Source organism: Anguilla anguilla, chromosome 1, assembly GCF_013347855.1.
Source record: "Anguilla anguilla isolate fAngAng1 chromosome 1, fAngAng1.pri, whole genome shotgun sequence".
NCBI classification, from domain to species: Eukaryota; Metazoa; Chordata; class Actinopteri; order Anguilliformes; family Anguillidae; genus Anguilla; species Anguilla anguilla.
In genome coordinates this window covers 58,864,995-58,881,503 of record NC_049201.1, presented here as the reverse complement: position 1 = coordinate 58,881,503, position 16,509 = coordinate 58,864,995, and the positions used below count along the sequence as shown (strand labels likewise).

At 40.9% G+C, this 16,509-nt stretch overlaps 2 protein-coding genes across 11 annotated transcripts in view; one reads left to right on the top strand and one right to left on the bottom strand.

Moving 5' to 3' along the window:
• trak1a (trafficking protein, kinesin binding 1a) overlaps window positions 1-5,612 on the top strand; it is a 41,606-nt gene extending 35,994 nt beyond the window's left edge. For 8 of the 10 annotated variants that reach the window (XM_035424163.1, XM_035424114.1, XM_035424139.1 and 5 more), the window contains 2 exons: window positions 1,755-1,857; window positions 3,235-5,612. In XM_035424163.1, coding sequence (XP_035280054.1) covers window positions 1,755-1,857; window positions 3,235-4,012 — 881 coding nt within the window. In that variant the 3' untranslated portion in view covers window positions 4,013-5,612. The other 2 variants (XM_035424184.1, XM_035424173.1) reach the window with 2 other exon arrangements.
• A 1,191-nt stretch (window positions 5,613-6,803) lies between these two features.
• LOC118222993 (cholecystokinin-like) lies at window positions 6,804-14,521 on the bottom strand. The gene is made up of 3 exons (XM_035409023.1): window positions 14,361-14,521; window positions 13,020-13,268; window positions 6,804-8,941 (listed from the first exon to the last, which is right to left on the bottom strand). The coding sequence occupies exons 2-3, from the start codon at window positions 13,264-13,266 to the stop codon at window positions 8,805-8,807; spliced, it is 384 nt and encodes a 127-aa protein (XP_035264914.1). The 5' UTR covers window positions 13,267-13,268; window positions 14,361-14,521; the 3' UTR covers window positions 6,804-8,804.
• Between the last annotated feature and the right edge of the window lie 1,988 nt (window positions 14,522-16,509).

The following is a 16,509-nucleotide window of genomic DNA, read 5'->3' as shown; positions in this document are numbered from 1 at the left end:
AATTTTTTCATTTTTTATAAATCTTTTTTTTGCTCAAATTCCACACATTCCTTTACCATGCGTGCGCTGAGAAAGAGATGGTCTGTAATTTAAGCTCAAATCTTGTTTGTACAGAAGAGTAGAGCCAGATCTAGCGCAAAAGAGAGGAAAGCATTAATTGTATGTCTACGATTCTCACCCCCTGATGGTGGCCCGTTTCATGTAGGATTTATCAGAATAATGCAGTACAGTGTTTCCCTTTTAAAGACAATAAAACAAATGAGGAAAAATAAGAGAAATGAATTAAAAACTGAATGAAAAAAACTGTCATCTCCATAGTGTTGAATCTGATAGCTGATATAAGCAACTGACACATCCTGAGAGAGTTGTTTTTATAATGTGTAGTGTAGTTCATATTCAAACATCAATCATATGTAGTAATTATTTCATGATCAGGTGTTATTTCTAAATATTTATGCTTATCTTAACTTAAATACTTAACTTCGTAGTCTTGGTAGCCAGTTGGAGAAATCAGGTCTCTTTCTCAGTACACACTGCTTCTTTCTCATTGTTTTCCTTTCACTCATTTTTCACCTTCACATATAATTTGGCCTCCCTGTTCCAATTGTTCCCTTTTAGCCTCTTGTGATTCATGCCAACTTTGACATCTAAACCAATCATGTTTCAGCCCCTGCATCCTGGTGCATTCTGGATAATTGTCTGTCAGCATTGGTGTACGGAAACATTCAATAACACAAAATTCCTAAACTTTGTGGGCATGGAGAGAATATCTGGGCAAACAAAAGGATATAGTTCGTAGAACCAAATCTATAGCACGTTCAAGAGAGGAATATTGTCCATACACTTCATTCTAAAAAAAAACATGTATGTACCATTTATCATCTATAGTTTGATTTGCAGGTTGATGTTCAGGTCACATGTGCATCACATACCAACACACATACACATGTGTGTAGACACAGACAGATGCATACACACACAAGGCTCTGGATTGCGGTCCAGTGCAGGTACCAGGGAAGAGACGTGTCTCTGTATCGAGTGTCACTGTTCTATTAAAAACAACCTCACATGACTGACTGCCTGTAATGGAAACAGATACTGTGAAGAAATCTCACACTGCACTTCACTAATTTAAAGGAAGAGTGTCTCACCAACACATATGCACATGGACTGACACCCACCCCCCCAACCTCCCTCAACACACACACACACACAAACACAGTTGTACAGAGATACAGTTATTCTCACTCTGATACTCTAATTTAAGAGTCAATCTGTAATCAGAAGCTCTTTTATCATGCCTGAAAAGTATAGGCAATCTTGTGCTGTCATTTTCTGGGAACTAATCTCCTACCATTTGCCAATCTTCCTGTATACTGAATTTTTCTCTTTAAAACTGCATCAGTAAAGCCAGAATAAGTCCCATACTGCATGCATGTGATGTACTGGACTTTAATTGACTTAATTCAACAAACAGTTATTTTTGAGAACATTAAAAATAACTTACATCTGTCATTTAGCCAAATTTTCCTTTGCTTCAACATTTAGAAACATATGCAGTCTGATTTGTATTTTGCATTAAAAAATGTGTACTTTTAGAGTATATAAACATAAGCATATTAAGCTAAAACTGATGCAGTTTTAAAATATTTCTGTGTGTCGGAATGGGTTTGACTCTGACCACTGACCTCGGTGCTGTAGATTGACCCCTGACCTCTGCCCCTCCCCCACTCCCCCCCTGTCCCTATCTGCAGTGCATTACCCCGGTAAATGTATGTCTCACACCAGCTCTACCTACACCTTCACCACCTGCCGTATCCTTCACCCGTCGGATGAGCTGACTCGGGTCACACCCAGGTGAGCGCTCTGTCACGTCTTACCCCGGTCAGGAACGCGGCTGCTCTTTTTGGTTCATTTTACCCAAAATACGGGGGGGGGAAAGATGAACAGTGAACAGTGCAGAGCGTTATTTTTGCATCATTCTGGGGAATTGGTGGGTTTCCGCCAATGACTGCTGGTGACTCCTTCCAGGCCTTGTGACGTTGAGGAAGACGCGGCATTCTGTCATGTTGTTCTGCGGTCTGAGCAAACACACTGACCTGTTCCAGGGGTGAGCCAGAGTCACATGACTCAGTCAGGTGACATACATTCAGAGGGTTTGGAAGTCCCGGGAGAATAACAGCCTGCCCCTCCCCCCGTCTAATAGTTTGATGCATCGGAGCATTCTAATACCCTCCAATCACACGACCGCCTCTAAGGAGTGCTAGTCCCTGAGGCCTAATGAAGGAGGTAATTGTGATGGCATAGTGATGGAGAAATATTGGCAACTGACTTCCTAACATCTAAACATGTCTGCTTTCTGTGTGCATCAACATTAGGAGCAAACCAAAAAAAGATTATTTTTGACAGGTCACAGTTTTAATGTGATGCATTACTCAGAATAGCACAATTTTGTGGAGAGCATCTAAATAATACTAACCAAATAATAAGCATGTTTTTTCAACAGGGTTTGCTCTACTGCAGTGTGAAGGTGTCTCTATCAAACTTTAAACAACCTGACTTTTCTTTTGAGGTGCACTGACTATTGACCTTGGAGAAAATTCATTCTCTAGGCAAAGATATTGGAGAAAATTTCGAACTTTGGTTGGAGTACATTCCTGTATTTGGTCTCCAGCTATTGAACACATAATTCCAGAGCAGCACAAACTGATCAGCAGTTTCAGCAGCATATACATTTGTTTACCTGTCATATCTTTATATGAGAGTATGTGCTCAAATGTCATATCATGCAAGATCATGCAGATGCTTAACCCCAAAATGCATAAAACAATGTACAACTGAGTTGGATATTATCCACGTTTCTAGTTTCTTCTATACGTCAACATCATGACATAGGGATAATACTGTAATTCTATATATAAAGAACTCTATTAAAATACAACACCTCAGAAATGGAAAGTGTGACTGTGCATTACTATAGGAACTGTGTCTGTATTCACACCACATGCGGTTATGCACTACCACGCTCCGAGCATGAACCAGTGGACTGTAGTAGATGTGTATTGCTGTAGTTTCAAAATAACAGTAGTTAAAACAACATTCAAATATGTTGCTTTACTGTGTGTTTTCTAACATCAAGTTTGCATCAGGTTCTGGTCATGATTTAAGAGGTGTTATTATAATGGGGTTTGGAATGAAGCCTGGAACTCTCACCACCTCCCCCCCCCCCCGCAGCCTTGCCTCCGGCCCAACGGCGTCCTGCATCATGTCCAGCAGCCTCAAGTCCACCCCAGTGTCCACGCCCCGCCGCCTCAGCCTGGCCGAGTCCTTCACCAACCTGCGCGACTCCACCAAGACCATGAGCACCTCCCTGGGGCTGGTGCGCCTCCTGCAGGAGCGGGGGATCTCTGCGGCCGTCTACAACCCGCAGAGCTGGGACCGGGCTGACGCCCCCGACGCTTCCCCTGCCGCCCCCGCCGCCCCCCGGGGGCCCGACACCCTGCCCTCCACCCCACCCAACTCGCCCACTGGCCAGTCCCAGGCCACGCCCTCCCCCGCGGCCTCCGCCCCCTTCCAGTTCGGCAGCTCCTCCTCCCCCTACGACAACTTCCTGGCCTCGCGGCCGGCCAGCTCCATCCTGCGGGAGGTGCAGGAGGAGGCCCGGGGCCAGGCGGACTGCGAGAGCCAGACCGACGTCAGTGTTCACAACCTTCGGCTGGTGGACAAGCTCAAGCGCTTCGGCGTGGCGCAGACAGAGGAGGCGGGGCCCGGGGCCGTGGGCCACGCCCCTTTGCTGGGGCCGCTCAGCGGACTGCGCCGGCCCCGCCCTCTCTTCGGACACCCTGCGGTGACCAGCACCATCGGAGGGCTCCCCGCCCTGAATGCCGGAATTCGCCGGAACCGCAGCTACCCAGCCATGGTGGGGGCCAGTATGGTAATGAAGGGCCCTGGGCCCCCGAGTTCTGACACGGCCCTGCAACCCAAGCTCCCCAAACAGACTAGCCTCAAATGAGGGGTACGTGTGGCCCTTCTGTGTCGGCTCCTAACTCTGTACACGTCCGCTGCTTCAGTGATGAATCGGCTCTGTGCCTCAAAGACATTCTTTTGGTATAACCCCCTCCCCCCTCCCTCCTCCCACACACACTAAACCCTTCTGCACACAGTATGTACTGTTCAGCGCCCTTATGCATTCTGAGGTCTTTCTGGTCTTGCTGTAAATTGTCCAGAGATGGATTCCTGTTGACTATCCTCCTCTCTGGGGGTCTCCGTTGTACGCCCTGTGTAAAGCACTTTTATTCCCAGGCTCAGCCGTGTGGAGAAGCAGTCTGCGTCTGGCCCATTTCTGTAGTGTAGCTCCTCCCTTCTCCCCCTGCCCCTCCGTGTGGCCATTTCCACTTTGAGCACACGACACAGTGCACTCAGTGTGATTCAGTGTGAGCACCTTACTGAATCTCACACTGTGAACTCAGCCCCTGAGGATTAGTGTGATGTGTATTATGTCCAGTTTGCACATATCGGTCCCATTGAAAAAGTGTTGGGAATTGCATATCAGCTCCTGCCTATCCTGTTATGATGTCACTCACCCAAAGTAACGTCTACATAATGAGTGGAAGCGGCCACATTGGAATGAAGGGGGTGGAGACGGGACGTTTGCAGTGAATGAACGAATGTGGTTTGAACTTGAAAACACAAGCCTATCTATTTTTGTGACAGACCAACGTAAATTTATGTGTGTAAATTATGTTTTAATGAAAGGCTCATAAAGATATCAAAGACTTGAATCATATTAACTGTTAAGAATCAAAAAAGGATATTTCCATCCAAGTATATTATACTTGTGATGGTGACTGTAGAGGCCATCCGATAGCCTGTGTGAAAAATGAAAATGCAAGTTGCCAAAAGTGTTTGATGACTGAATCATTAGCTTTAAAACCATTGTGAATGGTGAATATAATAGCAGGACTGAAGTGATGTCATAGTGCCTGATAGATTATTTAATTCTTATTGGACTGACTTCTGTGCAGTACATCAATCCCAGAATGCAGTGCACCTTGCATTGCTTGTTAGTTGTGCTATGAGGTGACCTTCAAAATATTTTAACATTGGTCTAAAAAAATCAAAACATTTCACCTTACATTTATGTTTGAAGTAAACAAATGTAAGCATAGCGGTGTTTGAAAGTATGTTTCTATACTTTCGATAACAATAGTGTAAAGACTATTTATTCTTTATTTACTTAAATGTTTTAGTACAAACAAAAGAGATTTGTGAGCTGATGTTGTGTGTGCACTTATCGTCTGTAACTTGAATATCTTTTGAATGTATTTGATAACAGCAGATATGTCCATACATGTACATTGAATTACGTGATGAGTTTTATTGCATCGCACCACAAAGGGAAGTCTGCTACTTTACATTGAAAATGAGAAGTATGCAATGAAATGTGTCATGTTAACTTTTTATAAAAAAATAACAAAAATATGAAAAGAGTAAAAAAAGTTACAATCTTTAAAAAAAAGTCAAAAACACTGGTTCCAAGTGTTGAGTTGTACTTTCAGGAATTTCAGATGCTGTTCTCAGAAAATAAAATATCAATAAAACAATTGATATGACTTCCCTCGTGTCCTTGGTTATTGATAAGTTACAATTACCAACATGTAACAGTGACCATGACCCAGGCTTTTTGGGGATTGAATATGGAAACACTTTTAGTTAGTAAACAAGCTACTTAATACTAAATAATTAATTGATATTACTTGCATGACATTTTATTATTTATTGTTAGCTGATGAGTATTGTCCTAATGATTAACTGAACTGTTATAAGTATTGCAGCAAACCTGGAACAGAACTGTATAATCAGGTTAGTGAGAATTCTGTGAAAATACCATCAATGAAAATTTCACTTTAATTTAAAGCGCAGCTGATAAGGGAGTCATTATTATTGTTATTTTTGGCTGAAGAATTATTTTTGGAAAATAATCCACATTTTTACATTTCTCAAACCTCTGAATGCTAACTTCTGATTTCACCCTGTCCTCGGTTTATTTAGTAGAGTGCAGACTAGCATGTCCATGTTTGGAATCACATGGAACCAGCAGGAACCTGCTTTGCTTTGTTGTGCTTTGAAGTCCACCTGCAAAGCCATTTCCTTGTAGGACTGTGCCTCTTGCACTGCTGATGTAGGCAGGCTGCAGGTGTGCAATCCACCAGAGGGGTCACTCTTCAGCACTGCTTGGTGAAGTCTTGGTCCCACCCAGTTATTTGATATATACCGTCGGTCACTTTTCACCACCTTGTGGGGTTGGCCATTTGTAATTGTAGTTTTTAATGTGTAGTTTGAGATCTGTAAAACAGGACTAACGTGCGTGAGTTGTGCAACACGTGTAAATAACGCTGGCACTAAATTCATTCCACAGAAAGCAGTTTGTTCAGTAACATATCACTTTAATGAGTTGAGTTCTTTCTCCCTAAAATTGCAGTGGATACTCTTGACCAGCAGAGGGTACATGTTGTACAAAAATGAAAAAAAGCATTTCTCTTTGACAAGAAGAGCCACAGTTTTTGTTGTATATTTCAGCACTCAGGGACTGGCTAGATGCCATATGCTTGGTTTCCAAGGTATATATTGGCTGATGATTGAAAGGAAACTTCAAAAAAGTAAAAGTTTGAATGGCAAATAATGTGAAACAACATAACTTAATGCACTTAATACACTTTCCGTGGACTGGAAGATATATCTATATCAGTATCTGGAAGTGTAGACTATGATTAAATAACCAAGAGCAGTGGAACACCAAAACATTGATCATACTTTGTTTATTCATTATAAATCCAAGGTTTCTTCCAACTCTGAGAAAACGGCAAATAAAAGAATACATCTAATTATATTTTTAATGTCCAAGTACCACACAGAAAATTGTTTTATCCTAGATATTTCATGTCTCATGTCAGTAACCCTGCGTATCCATATCTGATACCCCATTACACCTCTGCATACGTGAGTCTGGAGGTATTTCTGGCATTAATGACCACTGGGTGCTTTTAGCGGATCTCTAAACAGACTTCTTGTTTTTGTATGTATTTAGCATTCGCACGTTTACGGTATGCACTTTATTGTGTATGCACAATGTGATACAATTACAGTTTCCCCAAAAAAATGTGTGTTTTAGTCATTATTCAAAAAATATTTAAAATATACTTTTCAACTGGGGATATGTGCATACGTTGGAACCAACGTGGATAGAAAAGTTTCTAAGTTGACAGGATGTACTACGTCCTGTCACCGAAAGAGGTCTCTCTACACACGACTCATCCAGGGGGTTTGGACTCGATTGCTTAGACATATAGTGCCTACTTATGAAACTTTGATCTGAACAGCCAAATTACTGACACCACTGTATGCTATCATTTTGACTGAACGCGAATGTTAATGTGCACCAGAAAACTACGCATCACTTAGGCCTACAGAACAAATGAAATTTTAAAAACAAAGCAAAAAAATTAGGCTAGCCTTCAGTCATTTGTTCTGGGGGCTTTCGAGTTGTGTAGTTGACATCGGTGAGTCACACGAAATAAGTGGTCGATTCTCTCAAATTCCAATGAGCCCTTTATCCACACCCAATCGCTCCACCCAGACCAGCACATTGTATTCTGTGCAAAGTGTGCTCTCGCTTAATTGTGTAAAAATTAGTAATTCGCCCAGGTTTCGCAAACCCAGTAAATGGCACGTAAAGACCAACTCCCAAAATCTGTTGATCCAGGCCTCTTAACCTTGGTTCGGTGTACCTTCTCTCGAAATTACCGTGAATATAATTTTTATTATTAATAATTAGCCTTCTCATTGGCCCAGTCCAGGTAACATTTTGTCGCAAAACATAGACATAATAATTTGTTGCACATACTCTGGAGCTCAGATTGTAGGCTGTACATTCATTTTACCATTGCTGTTGCGCTTGGTATTTGTTTAAAAACGTTCCGTTTATCTGCCATAAATCCCTCCTAAATAGGTATATTTCATTTAGCGACTTTATATGCAGGCTTATCGCAAATTGGCGCTGCTCACTTAATCACCCCTTTGATGTTTCATATTGTTGCGTTTTATTGTGCGAGGGAGCGATTTGTGGTCTTTCTTCTGCGCGTGGAACGGCGGCGTTACATTTTCTCTGAGAAATTAAATTACCTCTGTAGACCATCTCCTGTGGGACTGTAGTAGGCCTAATCATTTTTTCTGCTGTTCATTAAAGTCCGTTTTCCACAAACATGTCGTTTTACCTGCTGTAAGTGCCAATGATGCAATGTGTAAGGCTATGAGCAGTTTATGTATTGCAAAACAGGGTGTAAAACAAAAAGGCCAAGTTTAAATAATTGGAGAGACAGAGAGTGAGAGAGCTGCTGATGTGTATATAACTCTTATAATTTCACACAGGTTAGGCCTAAAGCAGAAAACCCAACATACCAAGCTACCAAACTATCTTGAATGTTGACCGCTGGATTTATTCTCATACACCCAATAGCTCCTCACTGAGAGCACATGACTGGACTTTGTATGAACAAATATGTGTATGTGATTAAATAATTTAATGCCACGTTATCACCAAATGAAAAGAAACCGGAACATGAACAAGTTTCTCCTTTTCTGTAAAATCGGCCATATGTAGGCTATATATTGCATCATATTAGGTTTAAAAACAAATGTACATCAAATACATAATAAATATATATATTTTAGACACCAACTTCCAAGACTACAAATTGAAATGAATCTCTGTCTCTCTGTTCAGAATTTCAGAGTACAGGTGTGCTTTATGACGAGTATTCGTATTCCTCGGCACTGCGACGCCCGAAGTCCATCCAGCCCAGGTAATCTCTGTCCTTTATTCTGTGGTTGGCGCTCAGGCCGCTCGCTCGGCTGTTTATGGTGGAGTTTCTGCGGGTGTTTCCTGCGGGCACAGACAGAATGCACAGAGATGGTTAGTCATTTTGGCTGCGTGTGTGTGTTGCACAGATGCTTGGAGGGTGGTAGTGTATTATGCATGTGTGATGCGCCGTTGCAGTGTATGTTTTGTAGGTGTACCATGGCATCATTTGTTTCTCGTCTAAATTGTACCCTTATACATGAAACTTCTACCTTTGAAAATTCCTTACATGTCCCTTGACACACTGCTGAAGGTTTACTGACCCCCTTTGTGTCATTTCTATTGAACTTGTTCAGTTGCCTAATTAAAAACTTAAGACCACCGCATATCGGTCCCATTTAGTGTATAAAACTGGAATGTCAACAGTCTCCACATTTCCATGCCTCGAATTTCAAGCCCAAGCGAAAAGGCACAGCAGGTAAAAGGTGCTGGAAAGGTTTAGCGTGGTGAAAGGCTGTGAGTGGAGCAGGAGGAGAGTAGGAGGATTGAATCACAGCTCCTCTGGCAAAGCCATGATCTGCTGTGGCTTTGGATGCTACTCAAACATGGCCTAGCTGTTCTCAGCTCCATACTGGTGTGGAGACCAGAGCGAGATACTCTAAATCAGCGGGGGTTATAGGTTTATTACGGTGACATTTTAGCACCCGATAACTGCAGTCTACAGCACTGCGCACACACCTCCCACACTGACATTGGGCAGTAAAAGCTTGCATAACAATCTGTGGCGTGAACTTGATGACTTGAATGTACTAATTTATTCAGAGGGTAATTTGTGTGACACAGCCAAAGGAATAAAGCCAACTAAGTTATGGAAGCCAATTTATATGTCTAGCTCTCTGCTTCCTCCCTCGCTCTCCCTTTTCCACCTGTAGTCTCTACGCAGCAGATACTCCTCTGTTGTGGTTCACTCACACTTTCAGTGAATAATTCACACATCATCCAAGAGCCAAGGCTCTCCGCAAGCACTTTCTCTGCCAACGCTCAACTCCAGCTCCACTGACAGGCCTCTATCCCTGTGTGTCACAGTCTGTCTGTATCTCAGCCTGTCTGTCTGTGTCTCAGTCTGTCTATGCCTGTATGCCCCCTGTCTGTTAGTCGGCCTTAATCATGTTTCTGTCACTGTATGATTCACTGTCTCATACACATGCTGAACAAAATCCAAGAGACAAGAGTGGTGAAACTGTCATTTAGATATTTGCTTGAGCTTTCTCAGTTTTTGTCCCTCTGAATACCAATTTACCCTGCAACCATAATGTTTATTCTTTAGGTGATCAAAGAAAGGAGGTCTTGAGCCATCCTGGCTAATGGAGGACCAACATAAATGCCGAATTTCCTCAAATGACCTGAGAAAACTGCACAAATTATCACAGATAATGATTTACATTATGAAATACTCTGCAGCCGCCACCTGAGGGATTTTGTAGAAGCCATTTTGGGACCGCACATTATTTGGCTGAATGGATGGTACTTTCAGCACCACTCATTGAGAATATGGAGGATTTGAGATTGATCAGAACACATAAAACATAATTTCCCCTTCTAAAGCAAGATAGCGGCAAAATGAACCACTCTTCAACAACATGATCAAACATATTAGGTCTCTGGCCATTTAAAAGCATACGCCTGTTTTACTAATGAGAACAGGTCATAGAACCTGTCATTTTTTATGATTTTGTTAGCATCTGTCAGGTAATATGGAAGAAGGCCCTTAACTGTTCTCACCTTAAAACTGAATGTGCACTTCTCTGGTAAAACACAACTGTTCATTCTGGTGCTTTTCAGGTGTTGGAACTTATTCAAACTTTATTAGCCTTCTCATTTAACTTGGAAAGCAGGCTTCTCCAGTCCATTTTAGGCCCCAGCCATGTTTGATGTTATAACTTTCAGGCTGTGTGTACACATGCTGCATAGAATCTGACTGCATTACCCATTTTGCATGAAGTCACTGTATTTCAAACCACATTTTCAAGCAAATCCCTAAATATTGAAACAGACAGGGCCATTTTGTGTCTTGGAATATATCAGATAAATTTGAACACTGAGAAAATATTTCAACATACTTTATGTATGCTTGGCATGTATGAAATACATGAAGTATTTTAAATACGAAATTGTGAAATTGTAAACATTAATTCTAATCACATAAAGGCAAATGATTAGCTTGCCTTTACAATGGACAATTAATGCATTTCACATTGGACAATTAAAACCCGAGCGATAAAACAACTCAAAACCATCTCCTGAAAAGGTTTCTGAAGTGGCTGGAAAAAGCTTAGCTTAACATCACGCCTCGTACAGTAACTACAGACTCAGTGTGATGTGAAGAGATTGCATCAGTCTTCTTTTTATCTGGATAAATGAACATCGAGGGAGAAAGAGGGGGTGGGGTTTGTCAGAGCTCAGATAGAGTGGCATAAGTTGTGCTGATGTTAATGCTGTGATATATCGTCATTACTGGAATAATGGTTACCATAGCAAATATATGAAAGGCCCATTGTTAAGAACCACCCACCAGTTTATTACTGAACAGGGAGCTGCTTGTTGCCAAACAAATTATTTCAATTCTTCGTGTATTTGTATGTTATGAAAGGAATATCAATTTAAAGCATATTAAATTGGGTGGTTGCTTCTAAGGTGTAATTTACACTACAGTTTTATGTTAATCTTGGGCGATATGCTAAATGATGGTTCAGGAATGTATATAAACATAATATATACTTTTCTTTTTCTTTTCTCCATGTAAAATCAAGATATTTAAAAAAAACATTTTCTAATTTTCTCTCAAAAATTTTGGTGGGAATTTTTCTTCGTTAGACGCAGCTTGAACCATACAGATATCACAGCGGAGTACCAAGTCATATAAGATTTCTATATGATGCTAAATGACTACTAACATGGCACTGATGTTAAATGCATTTTCTTATACATCACCCACTCACCCGAGCTGCAAGTGGAAACATATCCTGAATCATTTTCACTTGGCTTGTGTCTTCTATTATTTTCTTTGAAAATAATAGAAGTAATATCTGCATTTTCTTCTGGAAATATAGTAAAAATGCTTCTCCTCTAACCATAAATGATGAATGAGAACTGGCAGCAGCCTAGACCTCCAAGGTTTATTCTCTACTTTTATTGTTAATATAAAAGTTTGCCTCTTGGACTTTAAATTGATCTAATAGCCTAGCCTCGCTTATGTAGGCATAATTGTCTTTTTCTCATTCGGTAACATTTGAGCGGCAGACAGTTGCTGAACATTCCATTCATCTGTAGCAATTACACATCTCTGTAATTCTGATTGCCCCTCCACAATAACGGTGTTTCTCTCACGCGCTGGATTTATTCAGCAGCACTGTGCTTCTCCAGATGTCACTCCTGTGAGTTATCAAGTTTTCCTCTAACCGCACAACTGCCTTTCCTGCAGATTCAGGCAGTTATAGCACTAAGAAGAGAAGCTTCTAGTGTATCCACAATTGTTCTTTGTCCTTAACACTGAGTAATGAATTCTTCCATTTGATTTTTACATCATATTTTTTGTTCCATTGGTTTCATTTACCATTAGACTTGTGAGTGTAAGCAGTACAAAATGTAACACCCTCCGAAATTCTTTATTCAAAAATAAGGGTAGAAATTCATTATAGCCTAGTTGGACTGAATAAAAAATCCCTCAAAGTCTCCCCCTGGAGTGGTTCTGTGCATTTCCATATCATAGTTGTCTGCATCACACAAGTAGACCATGCATAAAAGACAGCTACCCTAAAGTCATTATCTGAAACAATCCTTTGCTTTAAGTGAGAGATCAGATAACTAGATGGACAGGGGATGGTGTATAAATGACTGGGAGACGCTTCCCAGTGCTTGTAATTACTGTTTTTTCTGCATGTGATCAACACGCTTTTCACTTACCGAAAGAGGCGATGCTAATCGCTCATAATTCTACTCAGCATCAATTGGGTACTCAATTTGCAAGTGATAAAACTAGCTGGGATCTGACGGCAATTCATATTATCAAGAACTGTCCCGAAGTTAAGCTCTTCACTTACAAATGAGACATAACAGTGAGCTATAATGGCCATGTTTAATGCATGGAACAAAGATTGCTCACCTTTCCTAGATATCAACCTTGCCAGCAGTTCAGTCAGGCTGGCCCGGGAATCCACACCCTCCTCTGCTTTGGGTTTTTGCTGGTCGCTAAGAGGCGTGGAGCGGGCTTCGCGCATGTGTTCGGACAGGACAGTGTCCACTTGGGACTGGGCAGCCCTGCTCTCATCCTGTGTGTTTGAAGAGGGGCGTCCGAGACAGCTGGTGGAAAGAGCTGCCAGCAGCACGCACACACAGATCCCACCGTTCATCACTGAGGGACACAAATGCATATGGGGTAATGACCCATTTAGGATCCAAAACGTAGGGTACAGCAATATCATGAGACAGAAAAGAACTGCGGCAGAAAGAACAGATTTTCAAGACTGTTCAGTGTTTCCTGACAAGCTTGAAAATGCAACCAAAGAAGCTTGAAAATTAAGATTCAATATATACCTCTACATCCAGTTTTGAGCTTACATTTCAGTTTTTCTACCAGACTGTATTCGATTTATATTTATTTATTTATTATTTTCTTCAAAAGATATATCACCCGGGACAGGTGAAACAAGAAAATGTATATTCTGACGAATTCTTACAGCAGTGAGCTGTGCAGCAATAGGCTACTTACAGACTTCATATAATATCAATAAATCGAAGATTTCTCGTAGTTTTATTGATCTAACGAAAGAGTCTCTTTTCTTTTTTTAATTGGCAACCCATTTTCTCACAGCTCTCTGCGCCTCGCCTAGCTGCTTCGCGCGGTCCCGCAGGTGATATAATTTTCAAAATGCTAATAACCCAGTTTATTAGTTTCCGTATGCGCATCAGTTTTACAGTTGTCTATTAAGGAAACGAAATTATGCCTTCATTTCGTTGAAGGGGAAGACAAAGTAGCCTAATTCAAACCTGTGTAGAAAAGCGTATTTTAAAGTAGCACTACGAATAGGTATCTACTGCTTTATCACGCGCTGATGAAGAAATTGCTCTTCTGTAAAAAGTCTTAATTAACGTTTAATAAAACGTCGCAACTAAAAATATAAACAAATGGCAAACAACAGAACGCGCACACTAGAGTTCAGCATAAAGTAAAAGTAAATATTGTGTCAAAACTGCAATACTATAAGAAAATAATATATTGAGCTCAAATACATTGAACGTATTTCAAATTAAAAGTGAATGGCCGCACTTTAAAAGTTCTGCAAAAGAAAATGGCATGGCAACCAAATCAATAAATTAAACCGAGAAATCCAAACAAAAGTGAACAACAGGCTTAGAAATACAAAGCTGTATGCTGAATGAAAGTCATCTCAAGCAAACATACATGTACAGAGCAGGAGCACAGCAGCGGGTCTGTGAAGCTCACCTGTAGGTTGAATCTTGAATATTCTGCTCTTCTACAGAAAAGGAAGAGAACAGGATCAGAGAGGGCCAGGTGAACAGCGGGCTGCGATAACTTCTCCGGGCTGCGTTAGGCTGCCCCTTAAATACCCCGAACAGTAGCTACGTTTCCTGCCGTGTGTTTGCAGTGTGCTGACGCAGACAGTGAGAGACGCACACAGCTGCCCCCCGCCCCTTGGACACAAATTAGTGCTACTCCAGGGAGCAGGGGGGCACCCCCCCCCCCCCCCCACCCCTCTCAACCATAAGCCCCTCCTAACCCCCACCCTCTACAACACTAGCAAGACTTATTCACAACCCCATTCCCCCTCCTTTCCTTTTTGTTTTTCTCTGACTCTTTACATGTGCTATCTAATGAAACTGACTGAACTGTTTGTAGATAGAGCACAAAGTTAGATAGATAGAAAACAATCATTTCAAAATAATTTCAATTTTTGGGATTAGACCTCAACGAAACAAGCTGTTATAAACCTGAAAATTGTGCATCTAACCATGGGTATGAATGTAAATGAGAGACACTTAATTTACAACGGTAATTGTGTTTCATAATTCATGTCAAAGGTTCAGATGCAGGTCTTTTTTGTTGAGTATGATGTACCTGTTCCTCAGTGTCCCTTGATGGATGGAGCCCTGTGAGGCAGCACCAGGGCCCTCAACTCAGAATGTGATTCATTCAGGCAGTCAGGAGACATGTTCAAGTTTGTGGGAGAATTATTGTAAAAATGGGAATGGGAAGAAAGTAGACTAAGAAATGTCTCAGGGGTTTTATAATTCTGCTTTTTTTTTATTTGGCAGGTTCCCTTATTCTGGGTGACATTTGAAGTTTCAATGATCCAAGTCATTGTACAACTTATCTAATGCGACATCCTTTGATTTTGCATTTTGTTCCCACAATAAGCCCACCAATCATAGATTTCAGAAGCTCTCTCTCTCTCTCTCTCTCCCTCTCTCTCTCTCTCTCTCTCATCAGAATATTAATTGTTCCTCCTTATCAGACATGGCTGCCCATTCTCCAAAGCTGAATTAGGATGATGTATGATAAGCTGTATCAGTCATGAGGGAAGGACATTTTACAGTCCCTTTCTTCCCCTATGGATCTATATTTAGGATTTTTAGGATTATTAGCCCTATGACTTAGATAGTGGTGCATTCAGGCTGTTCTTTATGGCAGCTCTCCTGTGTTACACGCATCAGCTGTTTCTGCTATCATATGACATTTGACATGACATTTGTTTTTATTGCCAAGAAGAGCTTGCTGTGGATAAGGTGTGTTGATTATTGTTTATTGATCATGTGAAAGACATGATTGTAAAGGATCCATTGTGTGATGAGGCCAACCTGCTCCAGAGAAGGCTAAAGCTGATATGAAGAAGATTCGGACTACTGCTGGTAATGCTGGTAAGCCAGTAGAGGGAGTCTCATCTCTGGACCAAAAATACCAATTTCCCTTCACAGATAGCAGGAAACTGGAATCAAACAAGAAAGTGTATCAAACATCTGGCATGATTGAAAACCACCTTAGCCTTGATGTGGAAACAATTTTGAACCTGTTTCAGTGGTACTTCTATGTATTTGTTTCTCGTAACTGCCTTTTCCTTCACTGTTAAAGTGTTTTGAATCCCCAAAAAAGGTGCCCTCTAAGCTGTTACCAATTTCAAGGCCTCCTCCTTGAAATACTGATTATAAAGTGATTCAGAACACCTTCTCAGTGGATTGAAAGAACTCCTTGGGGTTTTGAAACACCAGTGAAATTTTGCCTCATCATTGAAATTTCAAAATGCCAAGGAGGTTTTTCAACCATCTGAGCATGAGCTTTGAAACACTTGAAGTTTTGAGTCTCAAGGCCCCTGAATAGGCAGCAGCTTAGATTTTACCCTTTCCGGGCGTGAAACACATAATTTCAGCAGCATGATGAGATAAAAAAATAAATAATAATAATAATATATATATATATATATGTACATGACAAAACTTATGTGTAAATTTACTAGACCAATATGCCAAAACACATGATGTATGAAAAAATCCAATTATAATTTATTTACTTTAATATAATTTGAAAAAACGTAACAAAAATTACTTTATGGCTTCATACAAGCAGTTGAAATGAAAGA